Source organism: Sminthopsis crassicaudata, chromosome 3, assembly GCF_048593235.1.
Source record: "Sminthopsis crassicaudata isolate SCR6 chromosome 3, ASM4859323v1, whole genome shotgun sequence".
NCBI lineage: Eukaryota > Metazoa > Chordata > Mammalia > Dasyuromorphia > Dasyuridae > Sminthopsis > Sminthopsis crassicaudata.
Genome location: NC_133619.1, coordinates 620,867,054 through 620,888,287, shown reverse-complemented (window position 1 = coordinate 620,888,287; position 21,234 = coordinate 620,867,054). Strand labels below are relative to the sequence as shown.

The 21,234-nt window shown below is 51.1% G+C and overlaps 1 protein-coding gene across 1 annotated transcript in view; it reads left to right on the top strand.

Annotated features, from left to right (window-relative positions):
* Positions 1-21,234, top strand: part of PEX14 (peroxisomal biogenesis factor 14) — a 147,302-nt gene that overhangs the window by 116,450 nt on the left and 9,618 nt on the right. The window contains exons 5-7 of the mRNA XM_074306297.1: positions 8,439-8,524; positions 10,526-10,628; positions 11,767-11,864. Coding sequence (XP_074162398.1) covers positions 8,439-8,524; positions 10,526-10,628; positions 11,767-11,864 — 287 coding nt within the window. The remainder of the gene's footprint in view (positions 1-8,438; positions 8,525-10,525; positions 10,629-11,766; positions 11,865-21,234) is intronic.

Here is a 21,234-nt window from a genome sequence, read left to right as displayed (position 1 = left end):
GATAAGTTTTTTAGTTTTAAAAAAATTTAAGATCCTAGCTTATTATTTATCTGTGGTGGGGTTTCTTTAGGGGTTTCCCAATTAAAATGTAAAAATCCTCACTCTTAATTGCTCTTAATTGTGTATGAATGTTAATCATGAGGTTTCTCATGAAAGCTATTTTAGAAGGATAGATTATGGCAGATAATGGCGGCATCGTGCACTCCCCCAAATATGTCAGTGGATGCTAAGCTCCCTTTCAGGTCACATGGAACGCTGTGCCCCAGACTAGGCCGTGGCCCCTGGGATAGGGGAACAGCCCACTCTCCCCTCCACTCCTTCCAGACGTCTTTCCTGGGTTGTCTTCACCTGCCTCAGGTAGTCTGGAAGAGGGCTCTGGGTTGGGTTTTTTTTTAAAAGCTTTAAGATGGTTTAAAGTAGCAGGCTCTTAAGGGCAAGCCTCAGAGACAAACCCCTTTTGCTCGTCTCATAGCGGATTTCCTTGTTCCTTACCTGCCTCTTTAGGCTGCTGCTGGGGGAAGCTGGGCAGTGTCTCAGGAGGACTTCCCTTGGCCTCCCCAGCGGAGGAGGCAGAAGGGCGACGGAGGCACTCGGAGGCTCCGATCTCATTGTCCTCTGTCTTCCCCTTGATCTCTGAAAGAAGAGGCTGTGGATTAGATAGGGCCCACATTCTGGCTTGTCTCAGCAAACCCCTTGGTACTGAACAGACTGACACCCGTCAGGGGAGGAAGCCCCTGGGGCAAGGAAGCCGGTGCGTTTCATTTAAGTTACCAGAGAGTCCGTGGCAACCACTTGTTAGTCTGGGCCCACTCCTCAGCATCGCTTGGCTTCCAGGTACTGGCTGTGTGGGTCACTGAGCACCTTCACAGGTGCTTTTTCTGACCAATGGATTGGGATTCGCTTCTTTTCCTTTAGTTGAGTCCTTGGGCCAGCCTTATAGTGGGACTTGCTCAGGATAGGCACTGGCAGCTGGCAGAATTCTTCCAGGAGGCACATCTGTTGGATTCCAGCTGCTTCCTTACATGGCTTAATAGAAATAGGTCTCCAGGGACACAGGGCTACTCTTTGCTCAGAACAAATTGCTTTAGGGGGTCAGAGAGTTGGGCCAGAGTCTCGATGAAGTCGCCTGGCTTCAGTGGACTAGCACGATTAAATGAAGACTTTTTTTTTTTTTTTTCCAGGAAGAAAGAGGTAGGAAAAACCAGTTCACTTGCTTAAAAGAGTTTCTGTTAGTGAAGTGTTAGCATGGTGAGATTTCTCCCAGATAAGTATATTTTAAAAATTCTCCCCGCCCTGAAAATAAGAAGCATTCTATCAGAGGAAAAGTCCTTCTGTTGCTGCCTTGGGAGTAAAAATCATAGTAATTATAATTTTAAATACATTTAGTTTTTAGTTCTCTCCCTTTAGCTTCATTCTTCTTAAACCGTTACATTGCTCTTCTCAGCTCGACGGGGGTAATTCTGTCTTTTCCCTTAGGTACTTTTGCCAAGAGGTGTCAAAACTGCTCAAAAAAAAAAAAAAAAAAAAAAAAAAAAGCTTGATTTTGATTAATATAGAGAAACAAGACTTTGCCTGACTGATAATAAAACTGATAAATGACATTTGAATTACTTGTAGCGGTAATTTATTACATAAAATATCTTTTATTTGACATGCGATTAGTTGCTGGAAGCATCACTCAATCTGACTAGTTTAAACATGCTCTAAAATGAACCCCAGTAAAAACCAGGGCTGTCGGCTGCTAGCTTTATGAAATATACTGATCCTGGAGTGAGGAAAAAACCTGACTTTAAATATTTAAATGATTAATTGGGTTTATATATTTTTTTACCTTTCTAACCCCCTTAATTACAAGCAAACTCAGGGGAGTTTCTGAACTAGGTGTGCAATCTGCATGCTTATCGCCAAGGCATTGTCTGTGTCCCTGCATGAGGTATTTATGGCCTCCGTGCACACGTGTTCCTTTTGGTTTTCGATCTCCTCGTAGCCCAGTCCCAGTAGCTGCTGTCTTGGGGCCTGGCATTCCATTTCCTCCTGTCTCTGGCCCGTTAGAAGGACCGGACAAAACTGGGCTCCCTCCCTCGTTTTGTTGGAGATGCCCTGAGGGACCTTGAAGGGATCTCTTGGGGTCCATGTTCGGAGGGCAACCTCTTTTCCATGAGCAGCTCAAGAAGAGCTTGAATCTGAGCCCCTGAGTTGTCTTCCTCATGGGCAGAGGCAGCTCCCACAGAAGTAGCAGAGGAGCAATGGCCCCAGCTTGTGGGTGACTGGACAGTGTGCCAGCCTCCTGCCCCCTCCCCCCTTATCGCCCACGGGCAGCCCAACCACCCAGACCACACACGAGACACTCTGCTTCCTTTTCAGCATTGTCCTTCTTGGGCAATCTTCTTGCCCTTCACATTTTAGCAAGAACAGGCTAAAAGAAATACGGGAACCTGGAGTAATGGCAGCAACTCAATGCAGTCAGTTTTTATTGAGCACCTACTCTTAGGGCCGCCTTTGACTGTACATGAGTTTGTGTGTGTGGGGGGGTCTCTTCTCTGAAGGAACTCCCAGTTTCTTTGGGGAGATACATACACACCCACATACAGAAAGAGCTAACCTCTTATGACGTTGTCATTTGAATAAGGGCACAAATCAGAAGTACTTTAGGAGTCCAGACAAGGAGGCTCGGGGAGGCTGGAGGGCTCATGGAGGATTCACGGAGATGAGGTGTGGGTGCCAAAGGGAGACTTGGTACGGGCCACTAGGGAGCTTGGGCCGCTATGCTCAGTGTGTAAAGGGAGTCGGGGTGAGCCGAAAGCAAACTCATCACGTACATTCATCGTCCACAGTAGGCCCTAAAAAGTGCTGGCCAAGTAAAAGAATGACAAGCTCCTGCAGACGTCTCCTCGCTCTCCATTTATTCACACTCAGAGAGATGGGGGCTGGCATTGAAAGGTGGGTGGGGTCAGTCCCAGTTCTGCAAGGTGTCCATGATACCTTGGCCTAAAGGGTTTCTTTAAAAAAGTCTTTCAACCAAAAGAACATGTAAATTTAAAAATAATCTTAAAATATATATATATATATTAACCAAAACCAAACCTTTTGAGAAACTAGTTTGACCCATGATCTTGTTTACTTCATTCATTTATTCATCCATTTATTCACCTGGCTGCCTTTGAAATGAAATATAAGTGGTGACCACTTTGACCATTAACTTAGGCTAAATATTTTGGCTATTCAGAGATCAGAGAGATTGAGAATTCCCAAGGCGCAGAAAGGCCTTCCTTTTGTAGTTAGAAGAAGTCAGCTTTGCATTCTTCATTGTGGACAGGGACAGAGTTTTCCTGTTCGCTCTTCAGGGAAGTAGCCAGCCCCCCACCTGTCACCTCAGTGCTGTACCAGGCACATGCTCTGTTCCCTCTCCAGGCTCTCTGGTAGCCTCCTTGGCCGTGGGAGGTCAGGGTGGTGAGGAGGAGGGCTGGGAGTGATCACCTGAGCTCTCCTTTCTGTGGAGGAGACCGTGCTCCCCTCCTCCTAGCCCTTCCTCCCCACTCACTCACTCACTCAAGTGGGGGGTTTGGCTTCCCCTTAGCAACAGGAGCTTCAAGAGGCCTTCTGTACTGCTCAGAAACGGGCGTACCTCTTTAACCATCTCATCCTCATCCAGGACCATGTTAGATAGTGGGAAGAGTAACTCCCAAGATTTCCAGCCATGTGGCCAACCGGTAGCAAAGACAGGCTTAGCTATCTGTGGCCATTTGTTGAGTGCCCTTTGTGTCCTCGGCACTGGGCTGCGCTGTGTGCTGTGGGGTGCACAGGAGAAACAGAAGACGGGCCCCTGTTTTTGACAAATTTACTGTTGGAGAAACAAAACTAATACACATGAAATGATTATTGAACAAGGCAAGACAGCGTAATGAAATGCCAAGTTGTAGGTGCTGTAAAACAACAGGAGCAGACACGGGAGTTAAATGAAAGAGCAAGGAGCCCTTCAAGCTGGAGGGGAGGCTTGAGGCCGGCTCTGGAGCCTGAGGGAGCCCGGGGAGGGTCCCTGATGGCCAGGGGTGGGGGCCAGGAGGCTAGGAGGGTCCCAAAGCCTGTGGGTGGGAGCTGGGTGGTCTTGGGCCAGTCATTTAACCTTGCCCTCTGGTTTCCTCTTCTGGAGGATGATGAGCCAGCAAGCACTAGGAGTGCTGGGGGCAGCATGTTTTATGCAAACTGTCTCACTTGACTTTTGGTACAGACCTACAGAGTGCCCATTCTCCACCCATGGATGAGCATTTATTAAGCCCCTACTATGTGCCACTGGGGGAGGGAATGCTGGAGCATCCTGAGCTGCTGGCCCCAGCTGGAGGCAGGGAGGCCTGAGCTCCAGCCTTCCTCAGTGACCTTGGCCAAAAATCTGATGGTAATGGCAGCTCCCTCTGAGGGTTGTTCGCAGCATCCGGGAGCTGGAGCATAAAGCATTTTGCAGCCTTAGAGCGCTGTGTAAACGCAAGCTGTGACCCCAAGCATGGAGGACGAGCCGTCACGCGTCCCTCCACCATGCTCAGGTCTAACTTTCAGCTTCCACTAAAGGGAAAACCTGCACCTGGCGTTATTCATTGGTTTTGTGAAAACAGGCTGTTAGTTGAAGTGACATCGCTGGGGTTCCTTTGTTCCAGGTGGGCCCCGTGTTCCCCGGGCAGACTCCTGTGCCCCATAGGCCTCTTGTCCCCAGGTGTAGGGAATGGGGAGCCCAGAGGCAGTGGGTGGAAGACCTTTTGGACCACAGGTACACCTCTTTGCAGCCCCCGCGGCGCTTGCCCATCATCTGTCACTCAGTGTCCCGGTGGGACGGCACGGCTTGCTGGTCCCTGTCTGTCCACGGTGGCCACTTGGCAGTAGGTGAGGGAGACTCCAGCTCCGGGGGGACGGGCAGGAATCCCCCCCACCTCCACGGCACATTTCAGACACTGTGTGATGTCTCTGCTGTGAAAGGAGTTCTTGAGCTTGGAGGCTGCTTTGCTGTTGAGTGACATGTGCACGCGTGGTCAACACACGATCAGGGCCCGTGAATCAGCCCTAGCATCTAAGGGAATTCTGGCCCAGGCCCAGGGAGCCTTAAAAGGAGGATACACAGCAAGTCACAGAGTCGTCCCCCCCTCGCCCCCCAGTTCCTCTCAGTGGATAACAATAACAATGCTGATGATAGCTGGCTTTTATGTAGCACTTTAAAGGTTTGCAGAGCACTTAGAATGATCTCATTTGATCCTCACAAAGAACTCTGAGACACTGATGCTATTAGGACTCATTTAACATTTGAGGAGCCAGAGGAGCCTGATCAGCCAGCCAGCCCATGAGTAACTGAAGTAGGATTTGAATTCAGGTCTCTGTGACTCCAGGCGTGCTCTGTGCCCTCCGCTTTCATGGTTAACCTATTTTGAGGCCTTAAAGCAGCACAGCCAGTCTCGGGCCAAGAGGGGGATGCTCGGCTCCTGGCCCAGCTCAGTTCAGCAGATATCTGTTAGATGCCTCCTGGGCGCGTTGCTCTGTGCCAGGTACAGGAGATAGAAGGATGAAAGCTCAGTAACTCCCGCCTCGAGGAGCTTGGGCCTTGGAGCAGACAAGGCAGGAGGGGCGAGGAGACAGGACGCAGACTCTGCTCCCTCTGCTAATGGCAGGGGCCTTCGTGCTCTCGCCCAGGGGCTCACTGGTAAAGTGTGAGAAGTCTTGTGTGGCTGCAGGTATCCAGGCCTCAAGGCCCAGGGTTGCCCATGGGATGCCCTAAGGGGCCGTCACCCCTTCATTCTTCAAGCTTCCAGGTGCCTCCTCTGTGCCCGTCACTGTGCCAGGCATTGAGGACAGACAGAAGGGTGGCAGTCTCAGTCCATGGTGGGTTCACATGTGTCCGTAACAGAGGAGTCCCTGCAAACTGTGCTGCGTAACAGGATGCCCTTTTTTAGGGAGTGAGGACAGAGAGTACATGGAGAGAAAGGAAGAGGGCTCCAGAGCTAAACCTTGAAAAAGAGGCGGGAGCCACAGCAGGCCTCGGGGCTGGGGGCCAGAGTGCTTTTTGCCAGGGCTCCAGTGCCTTCTTTTTGTGCTTGGAGATAGGGCTGAGGGGAGCCCCTTGAAATCCGGAGGGTCTCCTTTGAAAGAAATCTTTTTGCCTTGGTAGCTAGCTAGCACTGCCAGGATAGAAAGTCAGGCTCCTGTTGCCTTGCGGTGCTTTTTTATTGCAGCAGATTCCTGTCTCGTTCTTTGAATCTGGCCTTGGAAAGAAAAGAGAAGCTGCACGCTGGCATTGAGGGCTGCCCACGTGCGCCCTGGAGCCAGGAGGCTTGGGGATCTCCTGACCACTTTCCGCCTTCTCACTGGACCGTCTGGATCTCCCGTGGACACGGCCAGCCTATATCCACATCGTGTCCCCTTCCCATTGATGCTTGTCTGGAGCAGGAGGTCTCAGCTGGCGTGGCCTCTGCAGTTCTCTCTCCAGTTGTGGGACCCATGTTGGAGGTGGCCCCTGTGCCTCCTTTCTGATTCCTTTGGGAGACCTGAGGGAAGGGGGGATGGGGAGGGAAGAAGTCCAAGGAGTTCAGGGTTGAGAGAGGTGGGGGTAGGGGCACATAGAGAGCTGATTAATAAACATTGCCGACCTGAGCTGGACTAGGACCCGGAGAGCGTTATCACGCTAGCACAGTCCGAGTTCTCCTTCCCTCTGAAAGCCCCCGGGCTAGTGGGAGCCCTCCCCAGCCCTGCTTTTCCTTCTCTTTCCCTTTTTGCCACCAGACAGAGTTGTATCACCCATCTCCAAAACGAGTGAAATGGCATTTCGGCTTCTTGTCTTTATAGACTCTCTGAACTTTAGGAAAGATCATTCTGGTCCCTTTTCATTAATAATGAAAACCAGAGGGCAATAAAATGTTCTTAGCGTGAGCATGGCAGGAACGGAGGGAGCGATGAGAGAGGTGAAGGGGGCTTCTGACAAGGAACTACAGGTGTTTCTCAATTCTGTGTGGAGGTCAGGGCGCCGGGAAGGTGGGAGCAGCTCGCCACGCGCTCTGCTGCTTGGCGTGGCTTTAACCCCTTGGAGCTGGGAAGAGGGCGCTTGGGAAGGTGGGTGGTCCTGCTTCCGACCCCATTATTGCCTCGCACCTTGTGGGGGCTGAGTGGGTTTCGGAGTAACAAATGTGGATGTAGTTAGTTCTTCTGAGTACCTGCCGCGACTGAAAGTGCTCTCAGCTCAGAGGCCCCGTGGTGGCTCATCGTGCCCCAAGTAAAGCCCTAAATGCTGACTGGCCCAAGGAGTAGATGCTAATGCTGAGAGTTTAGTAGAAGTGTGGCCTGGGGCCCAGCACCTTAAGCTGAACCTCTGGCTCCCTTGGATGTATGAGATCGAGGGCAGGGATCCGGCGTCAGCCTTCCCTGCCCTTAACGGCCAATCTAATCCTGTAAGCGGCTCCTTGTTTTCTGATGTGAAGGGAGTGAAAGGGGGGATGGGGTGTCGGGGGTGTGCAGGGGACTCCTTGGAGCCACAGTTGGACCCAAAGCCTTTTGAGCCTCGTTAAAACTCTCAGCTCCCGGAGTCAGGGTGTGACTTCTTGGGGACTTTTGCCTCGTTTTGTGACGGGTGGGGACCTCCAAGGATCCGGACGCCCTGGACGAGCAGCCCCACTTGGATTCTGGATGGAAAGTTTAGGGAAGGGCTGCCCCGTTACTGTTTTATGAAGGCAGCTCCGGGCAGGTCTTGCTTTGGTAAACCTCAGTCTGAATTCCACAGGCGTCGAGGGAGGGAGGGAATGCGGTGGCCAAGGAGAGACGCTTCCAGGCATCTCGATCGATGGATGGAGCCTCAGTCTCTTGTAGGAGTCCATTGAACAGCTGAGCAAGGTCTGGGGGGCGGGGGGGCCCACACCTCTGCCGAGCCCTGGGAAGGCTCTGGCCGGGGATCCGCCTTGGTTGGGCTGTTGGCCAGAGGCCCCCTCAGTGTCCGTGCCCACATCCTGCTACTGAACTTTAAGAAAGATCATTCTGCTGCCTCTGGATTATTCATGAAAACCCTGGGCATGACGAGGGCCTGGCCAGCAGCTTTATGGGTGTGCACCGGAGGGGGGCAGGGCGCGAAGCCGCCGAGCTGCGTGGGGCTCTGGCTTCCACTGGGCCTTCTGCTGAATTCTGTGCTCCTTTAAGGGTCAGGAGCCCATTGCCTTCTCCCAAATCCCTTTCTAAAGTCCTGTTTTGTGGTGTCAGTGTGATGGAAATGCCATTTAGGGGATGCGGTTGGGGACACTCCTGAAGCACTGGCCAGGAGCAGGGACGGCCTGCACCCGGGGCTCGAATTGGGCAGGAGCGCCGGACGTCTCCTGGACCCTGGCAGGCGAGCTCCCTCCTCTCCCTCCCCTCCCGCTGGAAGGAGACGTGACGTCTGTTTTCCTCACCGGTGTTTCTCTCTCTCTCTCTCTAACCATTAGACCCTGCAGGTTCTAGATGGAGAGATTATGGGGCTCTGACCATCATCATGGCAGGGATCGCCTTTGGCTTCCACCAGCTCTATAAGGTACGTGTGGCTCTGGCTGAGATCCCGCCTCATTTTCGGAGGCTACTTCCCGCCGCATCCTTCCCCTTATCGGGCTGGAAGACTGCCCCCTTTGCCCCAGGAGAGCGAGGAGAGGTCATGACCACTATTACCTCATTAGCAGGGGACAAGTGAGCGAGCAGAGGGTGACATGAAGGGAGCACTGGCCCGGGCTCTCAGAGCTGTCCTGGAAACGTTTAGAGCATATGCACGTTATGTTGCATCTAAGTCTAAGATACTATTCCCAAACAAAAAACTGCTCATGGGAGAAGGCCATAAATCTGCAGAAGCTCCGGATCTCACAGTGGGGTACCCGTCAGTCAGCGCCCTTCAGAGGGGCACTTGCTTCCACGCTGACAGAGAGAAGGCCAGCCTCGGGTTGGAGGGCCCAAAGGCAGGAGGGCCCCAAGAACACAGCTGTGAGTGGGGGCCACTGTTCCCCCCTGCTGACGTACTTTCCCCACCATCCCTGCCCTTATTCCTCTCTGGAAGGGACGCTTTTTCTGCTTTTTTCCGCTATTCAGAATCACTTTTTGTCCTAGAGTCCCGTCATTGGCAGGTCCAACCCACACTTGGAATCCAGAGTCAGTTAAGCTCTTGTTAGGCTGGAAATCTCTTGCTCGGTCGCATGAATCTGCACTGAGGTCTTTGGTCTAACTCGGCGGCTGGTGGCTGGCTACAAGCAGTCCCGTCCAGTGCCAGAGCTGGATGTTTCAGTGTCAGGCAGTCAGAACAAAAGTCTGCTCCTGGCACTCTCCTTCGTGGCTATTTGTTGTACACAGACACGGCAGCCTAAATACTGTCACATTAGAAAGAAAATTCAACTCCCAGGTCTTTTCAAATAAGCACCTCCTATAATAAATAATGCGTAACGGTTAAATAGCTGTTCACGCAGCAGTCCCGTGGACGGAGCCTGGAAGACTTGTACTGGAGTAAGTCCTGGCCTCCTGCCTCTGGACTTCAGACAGAAGGGGGAGTGGGAAGCTACCCCGGGATTGGGATCCCCATCGGGACCTCTGATGAGCGTCAGGGCAGGCCAGCCCCCGCTCTCTCTTTTAGGTGGTCTTTGAGAGCTTAGGGGCTTGGGGATAGAAAAGAAGAATGGGCAAAGAGAGCAGCCCGGGACTTGACAGGCCATTATCAAATGATAAAATGGGAGGGAGGCCGTGCGTTTGCTCTCCCCGGGGCCTGGAAGGCTTCAGCCGGGCTCCCGCAGAGGACCCTCCCTCAGCTCGTGGCTGGGAACTTCCTGCCTTTGAACTTTCAGAGTTCTCCACTCCCTGGTAACTTTGCCATTGATGTGTTTGAGCGGCATTGTGGGCGAGAACTAATACCAGCCATTGGAAAAGCACTTTGCAGAATAGACTTAGAAAATGCTTACGTAAAAATGCAAAATGATGGGCTTCACTTAGGAGCGGTTCCCACAAACCCCTTGTGAGTCACCTCCTCTTCCCTCCCCAGTAAGAAACTCTTAATGGAGAAGTTTCAGTTTCTTCTCTTGAGGGGTCTCGAGTTTAGAGACCTGGTGGGCCCAAATCTCCCCTTTTCCAGAGCCGGTCAGTGAGACGCCTGAGGAGAGTTAGGCTTGGGGGGCAGCTTTGGGAGCTGGCTCCTGGGTGGCCTGCCTGGGTGGTTCTGGGGGCACGGGGCAGCCCCTCTGCACTCCTGCCTTTGGGGTCCATGCCCTGGCAGCCGGATCCCACCCCCTTGTTATTGGGCAGCGCCTTCCTCCTTGGCTCCATGACTTCTCCTCCATCCCTGAACCTCCCTGCACTTGAGTCCGGGTCAGGAGGGTCACTCAGAGGTTATTCCAAGAGCTTGCAGACGGGCGGGGGGCCTCCCGGGATTCCCCTCCCCAGCCATAGACCCTGCGTCAGGCCGGCAGAGCAGAGGAAGGGCCGGCTTTGGAGGGAAGGCCGTAGGCGAGGGCGGCGCGGGAGCTGAGGGCGAGGGCCCCGCTGACACCCGTCCTGCTTCTTGCAGAAGTACCTGCTCCCTCTGCTCATGGGAGGCAAGGAGGACAGGAAGCAGCTCCAGAGAATCGAGGCGAACATCTCGGAGATGAGCGGCAGCATGACGCAGACAGGTAGACTGATGGCTCCATCAGCTCGCCCCTCTGAGCCCCCCGCGTGCGCCCCCCCCACCCTCCGCCTCCACTCTATGCGGTGACTTCATTTATCTGCTCGAGAATCTGTTCACATTTGCAAATGAAGCCGCCGTCATTTCGGTTTAATTTGAAATTGCTTGTTTACTGTCGGCGCGGCCTCAATTAATTATGTTTTTACGGAAAGGCTCCCAACCTCAGAATATTAATAAGGGGAATAAAATGACAGCCTTTCTAGGGGCTGTAAAGTTCATTTTTAATTTCTGCTTCTCCGAGGTTTTCAGGGGGGTTTTTCGGTGATTTTCCCCCTTCCCTCTAAGAATTCAAAGCGGGGTCAAGAGAGTCTGTAATTACTGCGGCTCCCGCGACCCCGGCCACCTTCTCTGTTATTGACTCCACGGGGCTCCCGCTCATTACCCAGCACCTCGCCACGGCCCAGATTAGCTGGAGCTGGCCACGCCGGTGGGCTTCTTTTTTCCTTCGTGAACTTGTTTACGGGATGGAAGGTCCAGATTAAAAACAAAGGCAGGCAGAGCGGCTTCCCGGACCTCCGGCCAAGAGTCTCTTCTGCCCACGGCCTGGGGCTTGAGGGGGGTCTTCCTTGGAAGTTGTCTGCAGCCTGTGCACCGAAGGGTGGGGGGCAGGCCAGCGGCGGGGAAGGCGCCCCCGGGACCCTCGGGAGGGCGAAAAGAGGGCCAGCTGGAGAAACCCACTTGCTGTTTTTAATCTTTCCTGGGCGGTGTTTATCAGGAAGGAAGAGAAATCATTCTGTTTGAGAACTGGAAATTCTCTGCTAGTTACACGTGTGCGGCCCCTCTAGATGAATGATGCAAACACCCTCGAAGTTGGGAGAGCTGAGCAAATCCTGAGTAGATCTAATTAGGAGGGAGAGGTTTTGGATGGATATACTGTTGCCTATAGACAACCCTACAATGGAAAGATAAACTAGAAATACTGGAGGTTAGATGCAGTGCAGGTAGATTGCCCACAGTGCAGATGAATTATAAGGGGGAGAGAGGGAGCGGGAGCGTCCCTCGATAAATTAGAGAGCTGCAGCCGGCGAGGGAGCGGGAATCTCCTGGGCAGCTGCACTGAGCTGTTCCTGCTTTTTCCCTCACAGTGACTCAGTTACAAGCGACGTTAGCCTCTGTCCAAGAAATTCTGATCCAGCAGCAACAGAAAATCCAGGATCTTACCCAGGAACTGGCTGCCTCCAAGGTACTTCCGGTCTCCATTCATTTCTCCTCGTGTGCCGCGGGCACCTCCTTAGGTCCTGACCGTGCCCTCAGCCCGCTCGGCAACAGCCACATCCCCGCACTGGTCAAGTGGCCGCAGCCGGCAGCACGGCGTGTCCAGAGGGAGGCCCGCCCTGGCCTTCACTTGGGCCTCCCTGTCCTTGCAGAACCCGTGCCCTGGGGAGGGGCGGCGGGGGCTGCTGGGGCCCGGGCGCCACGTCCTGCCCACCAGCCGCTTTCCTCCCTGCGGTGGTTCCCCTGCAAGCGAAGGCGTTGGGCGGGACGATCACTGAGCCCCCGGGGTCTCTGTGCACCCCCCACCCCTGCTGTCTCACACACACACACACACACACACACACACACACACACACACACACACACACACACACACTGCACGTGTGCTCAGGTTTGTATGTGAAGAGCGCCCACCAATCTGTGCGTCTCCTTTAAAAGCTCCCAAGGGGGCTCTGCTCTCTTCTGTGACTATACTGGGGCCCAGCCCCTGGTACACACTAGGTACTCAATAAATGCTGACTGAGTGGATGAGTGAAGGTTTTCTGGACTCGGGCAGTTTAGCCCTCTCACTCTGAGCCCTTCTGGCCGCGGTGCGGGAATGGGATTTGTGACAGAGTGGAAGAGCGCTGGACCTGATGTGGAAAACCCGAGTTCGGATCCAGCCTTTGACCGCTAGCTGGGTGGCAAGCCGCTCAGCCTCTGTGTGCCGTGGGAGCCGCCATGGCGCCCACCTCCCGGGCCGGTCGCGGGACTCCCAGGGACACGGGAGTCTCTGCCACTCGACGGGCGATGACCAGGTGGCAACGCAGAACAGATTGGGAACGGCAGAGAAAAGCCAGAGGACAGCTTGGCTGTAGAGGCCAATCAGGAGACAGCGTTACAAAGCAAAATGGCCACAGGGCCGATCGCTCCCCTGACAGCCTCCCCTTACCCAGAGGAAGCAAGCAGGGCCCCCGCGGGGGCGCACTCCTTTCTTGGGGAAGGGGACGCTTGTAGGTCTGTTTAAATTGACAGTTTGAAGACACCTTTCCTTCTTTCCAGTGCAGAAGGTTGATATCCTGGGGTCCCCTCTGAGCTAAGTTCCATTTGCCCCGAGGTAGAGCATTGTTGCCCTTCTTTGACTAGGCTCCCGCGTCACTCCGTTGGCGCCCCTCCCCCCCAGTTCTGCTCTTCTTGGCGGTTCGTTTCTTCATTGCTTAGTGGTAAGTGCTTAGTCTACGGCGGGGGCATGAGTTGTGGGCCTCCATTTAGGTGAAAAGCTCCATGAGGGCAGGAGTCACATCTTTTTATCGTGAGCACCTTTTGTCACTGGTAGACCCTGGGCTTCAGGCGCCGTGACCTCCCGCCGCACCTCCCCCGGAGAAAGAACCACGGGTGCCGAGGGGCATTCGGTGCCTTTGGGTCATCGCTGCCTGACGGGCAGCCTGCATGCCCCCCATCCCACACGCAGAGCTGCCGCGGGCTCCCTCCCGGGCTCGTTTGTGGCCAGTGGCCACTGTGCACCGTGGAGCACGCTCCGTGCAGTAGGACTCACACGGCGGCACAGCCATAAACAAACCGTGAAAGCCAATTTATGGTCACAGCTCTGTTATCCTTTGGAGCTGTGGCCTGCCAAGGGCCTGAAGCCATTCCGGAAATTGGAAAACTGTTTTCAGGTCTTAAGAATTAAGATTAAGACCACATGTTGGGTTCTGAGAAGGGAAAGGGCCCAGGAATTCTGCTTGGTGGTTTAGTACAGCCTTTAAAAGTTTCTCGCACTTTTTTTTTTTTTTAAAGAACCCTCTCTCCTCCCACCCCTTCTCATTTTCTCCTATTCTGAAATGTAAAGCATGCTGTTTTGGTATCTAAAACCCATGTGTACGAAGACTTTGGTAACCCCATAAACCAAAGAGCAAAAGCTGTGTTTTCTCAGCTGTAATGTAAGTTTTTATATCTGCCTTCCAAACTCCTACTGGAGCACTGTAAAAAATTAAAAAGAGAAGCTTTAAGTAATTAAAAAACCTACATAAAACCGAAGGCTGTGAGTTTTCTACAACTGTTTTTTAAAGAGACTGGCTAAAAAGCCCCAGATGTCAGATTTTATTTCTAAATCCTAGGCATCTGGCACCATATGCGTTTGGAAATTTGAGTCCTTTGCGGGCCGGTGAGTAGAAATTGCTCCCTTGTTAATGTGCTGCTGTAGCTTTCAAGGTCTTAGAGAAGCCAGAACAGTGGCGGCTCCTGGGTTCTTGCCTGTCTGATGGCTTGGAGTGTGAATCCCAAGGGAATACACTCTTGCAAATGAGCGTGTGTGTGTGTGTGTGTGCGTGTGTGTGTGTGTGTGTGTGTGTGTGTGGTGCACTTCTCTAACCAAAGCCCTCCAAGCCCAGCTTCTTCGTTCTGGAGGCAGTGGAGGCAACGCTCCCTGCAGAAGGTCCTTGAGGAGCGCCAGCCCACAAGCTCCGAGAAGGTTCTCCTCGCCGTCTCGGGACCCCTACCAGCACCGCCAGCCACTTGTTTATTTCTCAAATATTTATTGAGCTTCTCTTCTACACACGACCCTCTGTTTACTCTTCTTGGGCTGCTGTCTCTTCCCATCCTTCTGTATTTTTATTTGAATTGTCTGGGTTGGCCCTGTGGCGGGGTAATAGGGGACAGAGAAGAGAAATTTAGGAGTGATCACCTTCTGGGGAGCCCACATTAATTGCTCATTCAAAAACAACTTGGAGATTGGTGGAGATTGGCTGGAGTCGACATGGCCTCCGTCAGGCACACCTGTGGCCTTTAAAACGATTTCATCCCACTGGCTTTGGCATTTGTAAAAACCGTTTCTGTGGTGGCTGTCCTGTCCACTGCAGCGGGAATCGCTGAAAGGAAACGGGGGAGGATGTTGGGTTGTGTAATTATTACTCCTTGGTGCACCATGTGGTTTCTGCTCTTAGCAGGGAAAGTATTGGAAATTAAGTCTTTTGGAACAGTTTCTTTTAAACTGGGAATTATTTAAATCTATTGTAGCAGAATATAATCATGCTCGGAGGCCCAGAGATGATGACCATTACTTCCCATGTGGTGGTTTTCATTCAATTCAGCATTTATTAAGTTCCTACTATGTGACTTCAGTTAAGCTATAGACAGTGAAAAAATGACACAGACACCCCATTTCCTGGTGTGAAGCCATTGCCACAATGTGGAGGCCTAAGGAGCTCTGAAACCACTGCAGGCATGAAGCCCTCGGTCTCCAGATCAAGTCTGCAAATATACATTCATTTGCAGATCTCGTGGACGACAGAGAAGAATGACGAGTGGTTTTTGCCTTGGAAAACAGCAAAGTCAGGTGGAGAGGAGGAAAGCAAGTTTTTTCAAAGCTTGACACAAGAGGCAACGCGGTTTGATCGTCCAAAGAACAAGCCTGGCAGAGACTGAAAGAGGGTGAGAAACAACCGGAAAACCGAGCTGCCGTATTAAGACTCAATAAACTCGGGGCCCTGTTTGTTGTGAAGAAGCAGTGACGTTCACAAAGCAAAAAAGGGGGAGGTCGCTGCCCTGGGCCAATGACAGGGAGGGGATCTGCCAGGGAGGACAGAGGGGGAGATGCCCACAGGTTGGACCGTGTCATGTGTGAATACGAAGGGGCGTCAGAGGCCCTCAGCAACTGTCCAGTTTCCTACTTTCTCATCTCTCTAAAACTTTGAGAGAATGAACTCTCCTTGTACCCAGGAGGAAAACAAGAAGAAAATGGCATTTTGCAAATGCTCTCTGACAGAATTTGCTTTCTGGTGAAAGGTTTTGAGGTCCTGCTGTAGCATCTCTAAAGACAGCTGACTTGGCAGAGCTGGATGCCTCCTTCAGACGTCTCTTCTCAAAGAGTGTATCCCGTGCACATGGCGGGCAGCCAGCAGACATTAAGTGCTTGCTGTATGTGTTAAGCACCGTACAAAACATGGGGGGGCACAGAGAGATATGTGACTTTTCTCTGCCCTCAAGGAGTTTACATTCTCCTGGGGGAGAAAACATAGACGTGTGGGCTCATGGAAAGTGGATGCAAAGTCATCAGAGAGCCCCTGCAGGTTCCTCAGCCTTGCAGATAATAGAGTGGTGGGGGGGTGTGCCTGTCCAAGGCACAGTTCTAGCTGGCCCCAGAATTAAATGAGAAGGGAGAGTTGGCTGTGATGCATTTGGGGAATTGTGCAGCACTTTAATTGGTTCTAGACTGCTCTTTGTCATAGAGTTGTCATTTTATTTATTTTATTTTATTTTTTTCCCCTGAGCTGGGGCTAAATGACTTGCCCAGGGTCACACAGCTGGGAAGTGTTAAGTGTCTGAGACCAGATTTGAACTCGGGTCCTCCTGAATTCAGGGCTGGTGCTCTATCCCCTGCACCACCTAGCTGCCCCGAGTTGTCATTTTAACAGCAGCTTTCTTCAGTGATGTTCTTTAGCCATGACTCATCCCACAGGAAGCAAAGTGACTGGGCCCAAAGTTCTATAGGAGCCTCCAGTGCTTGGGCAGGATGACGCAGAGGGCACACGGCTTCACAGGTTCCCCCGGCCCGTCGTCCCTGTGCCAGAGGGAGCACCAAGGGCTGCTGGAGACCGAGAACAAGGCCCAGAGGCTGGCCCAGCAGCCACCAAGGTGGTGAAAGGCGGCACCACTCAGCCCCTCGGACACTCGGCTTAGGGGAGGACGCGGGCAAGAGTCACGCGGGAGGAGGCGGCAGCACCTCTGAAGTGACAGCCTCCCCTCCCCCCCTGCCAGGCTGGGGGCACAATGAGAAAAGGCAATCCCACTTGTCTGCAGGGAGCCCACTGCCTCCCCCAGGTAAAAGGAAAGATTCAAAGCCGTGAGACTCTGCCCCTGTCCCCGGCTGGCCTGAGGTAAGCGTCTCGTGCAGTGACAGGAGCGGAGCGGTCACCATTTGTGCTGGGCTCGGGGGTCTGACAGCTGCATTATCTATCCCCCTCGTGAAGGAAGGCACTTCTGTGACCCATGGACAGGATCCCTGTCGGGGACACAGACACCCAGGATCTCACAGTTGGAAGGGGCCTCAGAATCCATCTGGTCTGCTCACTTTAGACCAAAAAGACTGCAACGAGTAGGTCATTCAAGAAGGGATCATCCGTCTGTCCAGCCTCATGTGAGAGGGAACGCTGTGGACCTAGCCCTCCGTTTTTGGGGAGCTCTTCTGCAGCTCCCACACCCGTAGCCCCTGACTCTTTCTTCCATCGACAGACAGCTCTGGAGTTCTCTCTTCTTTAGGTTTAAACATTCCTGGTTACTTCAGCTACTCCTCACATAGCATCCTCTCAAGCCTCTTCACTGGTCTTGCTACTTTCATCTGAACACTTCCCAAATGATCAATGCTCTTCCTAAAATGTGGCCCCCGGGGACTTTTTAAACTACTCTTGACTCTGGAGAAAAATTCACAAGCAAGAGAAAACATCTCAAAAGACAAAATAAATTATTTCAATTGTAGAAAATTGAGAAGTTTTTGTATAAACAAAATCAATGCAACTAGAATAAGAAGAGAAATAATTGAGTGCAAAAAAATTTTTTTTTTACATCTTTGTCAAGAGTCTGGTATCTGGGTAATTGGTGGTAATTGGTATTTGAATGGATTCCCCAGCCAATGACCAAGGATTGCAGACTGCCAAACAAATGAAAATGGCTAAAATGTCTCTCAAAGCAACAGAGATGGATTTTTTGGTGGAGGGAAAGGGCTCTGGCAGAAACTTCTTCTTTTGAGACTGATTAGCAAAGTATCCTTCATTTATAATTGTCTAGAGCCCTGAAAAAAACCTGCCCATCTGTGACTTGCCCATGATCTCATGATGAAAAGAAATAGAAATGGTGTGGAGGGGATATGGAGAGACAGGCACATGTATACCATTATATACAGTGTATACCATTGATGGAGTTATAAATTATTGTATTCTGGAAAAGTATTATGTAAGAAAAGTCACTGAATTCTTCTTGACCTTTCATCCCATTATTGGGCTTTTACCTCAAAGAAGTCAACCATCAAAAGGATCCATCTATACCAAAGAATTCATAATATGAATGAATGAGTAAATAAGCATTTATTAAGTGCTTTCTATGTGCAAAGCACTAAGGAATACACACACACACACACACACACACACACACACACACACACACACACAAATGAGGCAATCCCTATTTTGAAGGAGTTCACATTCTAATGGGGGAGATGTATTTAGAAGGGTTCAACTTCAACACAGATGGAATAGTCCTTTAGTTGGTAACAAACTGTTAAAAACTAAGTGGGAGTTAATCATTTGGTGAATGGATGAACAGATTGTGGCACTCAAATGGAATTGTGCTGTAAGAAATGAGACATAGAAGGATTTAGGAAAGTGTGGGACTCCAGTGTGAACAAGCAGGAAAGGCCACAAAGCCAGCCGGGTAGCGTGCACGGTGGCCACTCTGCACGTCCCTGGGACGTCCGTCTTGGAGAGCCATCTTCCTCAGGGCAGGGGAGACTATGAATGAGTAACCTGTGGTCTTTATTTCCTTAAGTATTTTTCTTTGGTTCAGAAGAGGGTTCAGAAAAAGGGATGAGGAGGAGGAGATTAAGTGAAAAGGACTCTAATGTGCCAACAAGAGGCCATAATGAAATTTCAAATAAAATCAGGTTCCTGGAAGTGAACCCCGTATTTCAGCTCTAGCCTGGCCGGGACAGAGTATTATCACTCTGCGACTCCTAGAAACGGGTCCTCTGTTCCTCCTTTTAAGGTCATTGGTAGGTTTTTTCAGGGAGACTGCTAGATTATACTGTTGGCTGACAATCTGTTACATTCCTGCATCTCTTTCCTAAGGACTGTTGTTGAGCCCTCACTCGACTTGTCCTTGTGACCCTGGTGTCTTGAGGCCAGTGTTCCAGCCTTTGGGGATCTTTCGGACCCCGACTTGGTCATCTTGACTTGTGAGCTTTCTCGCCTAGCTTGGCGTCATCTGCAAATTTGATAAGTGTGGGACTATGGCTTAGCGTGTCATTCAGAAAAATGTTACTAGTACAGAACCAAGCAGAGATTTCTGGGGCACTTCACTGGAGGCCGCCTAAGTGTACATCTTTCCATTAATTGCTACGCTTTGGGTCCAGCCGTTTAACTAGTTCAGAATCCACTTAATCATGTTGTCATCTTGCTCACATTTTTCCTTTTCCACAAAAATAGCATGAGAGTATTTATTAAATGCTCTGATAAAATATAGGGAGATGATAATTAGGACATTTTTCTGATAAATGAGGAAATGAATAAACTAATGAACAAATGGATGGATGAAGCATTTATTAAACTCCTACTGTGTGCCAGACATGGTGCTGAGCTTTGGGGATATAGATACAAAAGGCAAGACAGCCCCTGCCCTCAAGAACTAATTTCTGTTGAGGAAGACAAAACACTAAGTGAAGTGGTGCGCTGGGGCAGGAGAGGGGGATATTTATGATCAGAGAATTTACAGGGACAGTGAGCCTATAAGGATGGGTCCATGTGCATCAAGTGGAGTCTCCCTAGTCCTAAACCCAGAGTTGTATGTGTAGGATGAGCTAAGGAGCTTAGCATGAAGCAGTGGGGGCAGGGGTTTGCTTGGGCTAGAAAGGCTGAAATCCCCCTGCCCCCAGAGAGAAGCTCAGAAGGGGTGGATACTGGCCCAGAAGTGGGGGGCAGGAGTGTGCCAGGCTGCTCTCTTGGGAGCACCAATCACCTGCCAACCAGTGACCACCCGTCTGTGGCGGCCTGTTCTGACCCTGTGCCTTTGGCCGTCTGCGGGAGTCAGGCTTACCTGGAGGTAGTTTGCACACTCGTTTCTCTGCACGTTTTAAAGAAAACAATCGGGACAGTTGCTCTTTTCCAGTCACGTGGTGCGTCTCCTGATAGACGATTCCTTTCAAGGATTATTGACAAAAGCCAGGCCATCACATCTGTCAGTTCTTTTATTACTCTGGGTTCTGATTCATTTGGGTCTGGTGACTTGAATTCATCAAATCATCAAGGGTAGCTCGATGCTGTCTTACTGTTTCCCTAATTATCTCAGATGTCAACTCCCTGTTAGCCATTTCTGTTCTCTCTTTTCCAGTACAAAGATAATTTTCTTTGGCAGGGAAAACAAACAAAATATCAGTCAGTCAGTCATCAGGCATCTGTTAGGTACCTGGCTGCGTGTGAGGGGCGGGGGATTCAGAGAAATGGAAAACCAGGCCTTGCCCTCAGGGAGTTTACATTCTAATTCCATGTGTCAGGAAATGGGAACATACAAGACGTGTAAAAATAAATGCAAGGTCGGCCCACAAGAGAATGGCCTTCCGCAGAAATCAGTATTTGGGCCAAGTCTTAAGTTCTCAGTGAAGAGGGAGGATACCCCGGCATGGGGGACCCAGCCAGAGCCAGGAGGGACCGGAGGGTGGCAAGTCCAGCTGGATGTCGGCGTTTGGGGAGTAGAGTAAAGCATGAGAAGGAGCCAGACTGGAATGAGCTTTAAAAACCAAGGAAGAGTTTGTATTTATGAGGGAAGCAGTGGATCTCTTCTATTTCACTTAGCATCCATCCAAACCAAGGGGCTCTCCTCTCCCTGCTTTGATCCTCCACTTTTCCCCAGGATAGTCCACAGACTAACCCCTTTTTATTAGCAGATTTCTTGACAGATTCATTTTAAGCTTTAGCAATCTTGACGTTGGTAGTTGTTAATAGTAATCGAATTGAATCCTTCCTTGTCCCTCTGGCCTCCAACAAGCGAACACTAGCCATCTTGTAAGACTAGTTTTTGGTGGTGAATCTGCCCTTCCGTTTTCTGTGCATGGCTTGCAAAACCCAGCATAGCCTCTACATCAGTCTCCTGGCAGAGTGACTTGATAACTTCCAAAGTTCCTTCTTTGGAATTTTCCCTTCTTCCTGGGCTAACTTCCCACATAGAATCCTTGGAATCCATTGAAACCTACTTTCACAAAGGCTGCATTCTGTTGGTCAGATGATGTCTACCTCCTCCTTTCTCTTCTCTTCTTTTCCCCTCCTCTCCCTGCTCATTTCCTCTTATCGCCTATTCAGAAGTGAATCTTGTTTTCCCCAAAGTTCCCATCCTTTCTACCTCAGCTGCCAGACCCACCTTGGTAATGATCTGATTGATCCAGACTAGAACGCGACCTGAACCCAAAGCCATGGTCCTTTCCACCACCCTTGGCTGCCATTTATGGGCAGGATTTTGTAGACAACCAAGCTTTCCCAAAATTACTCGTGAATATAGCAAGGAAAGATGATCCTGTTCTGCGGGGCTCCCTGGCAGGTGGAACATGGTTCTCAAAGGTTCACCATGGAGGACCCTGGTGGCCTGCATGCAAGTAAAGCATT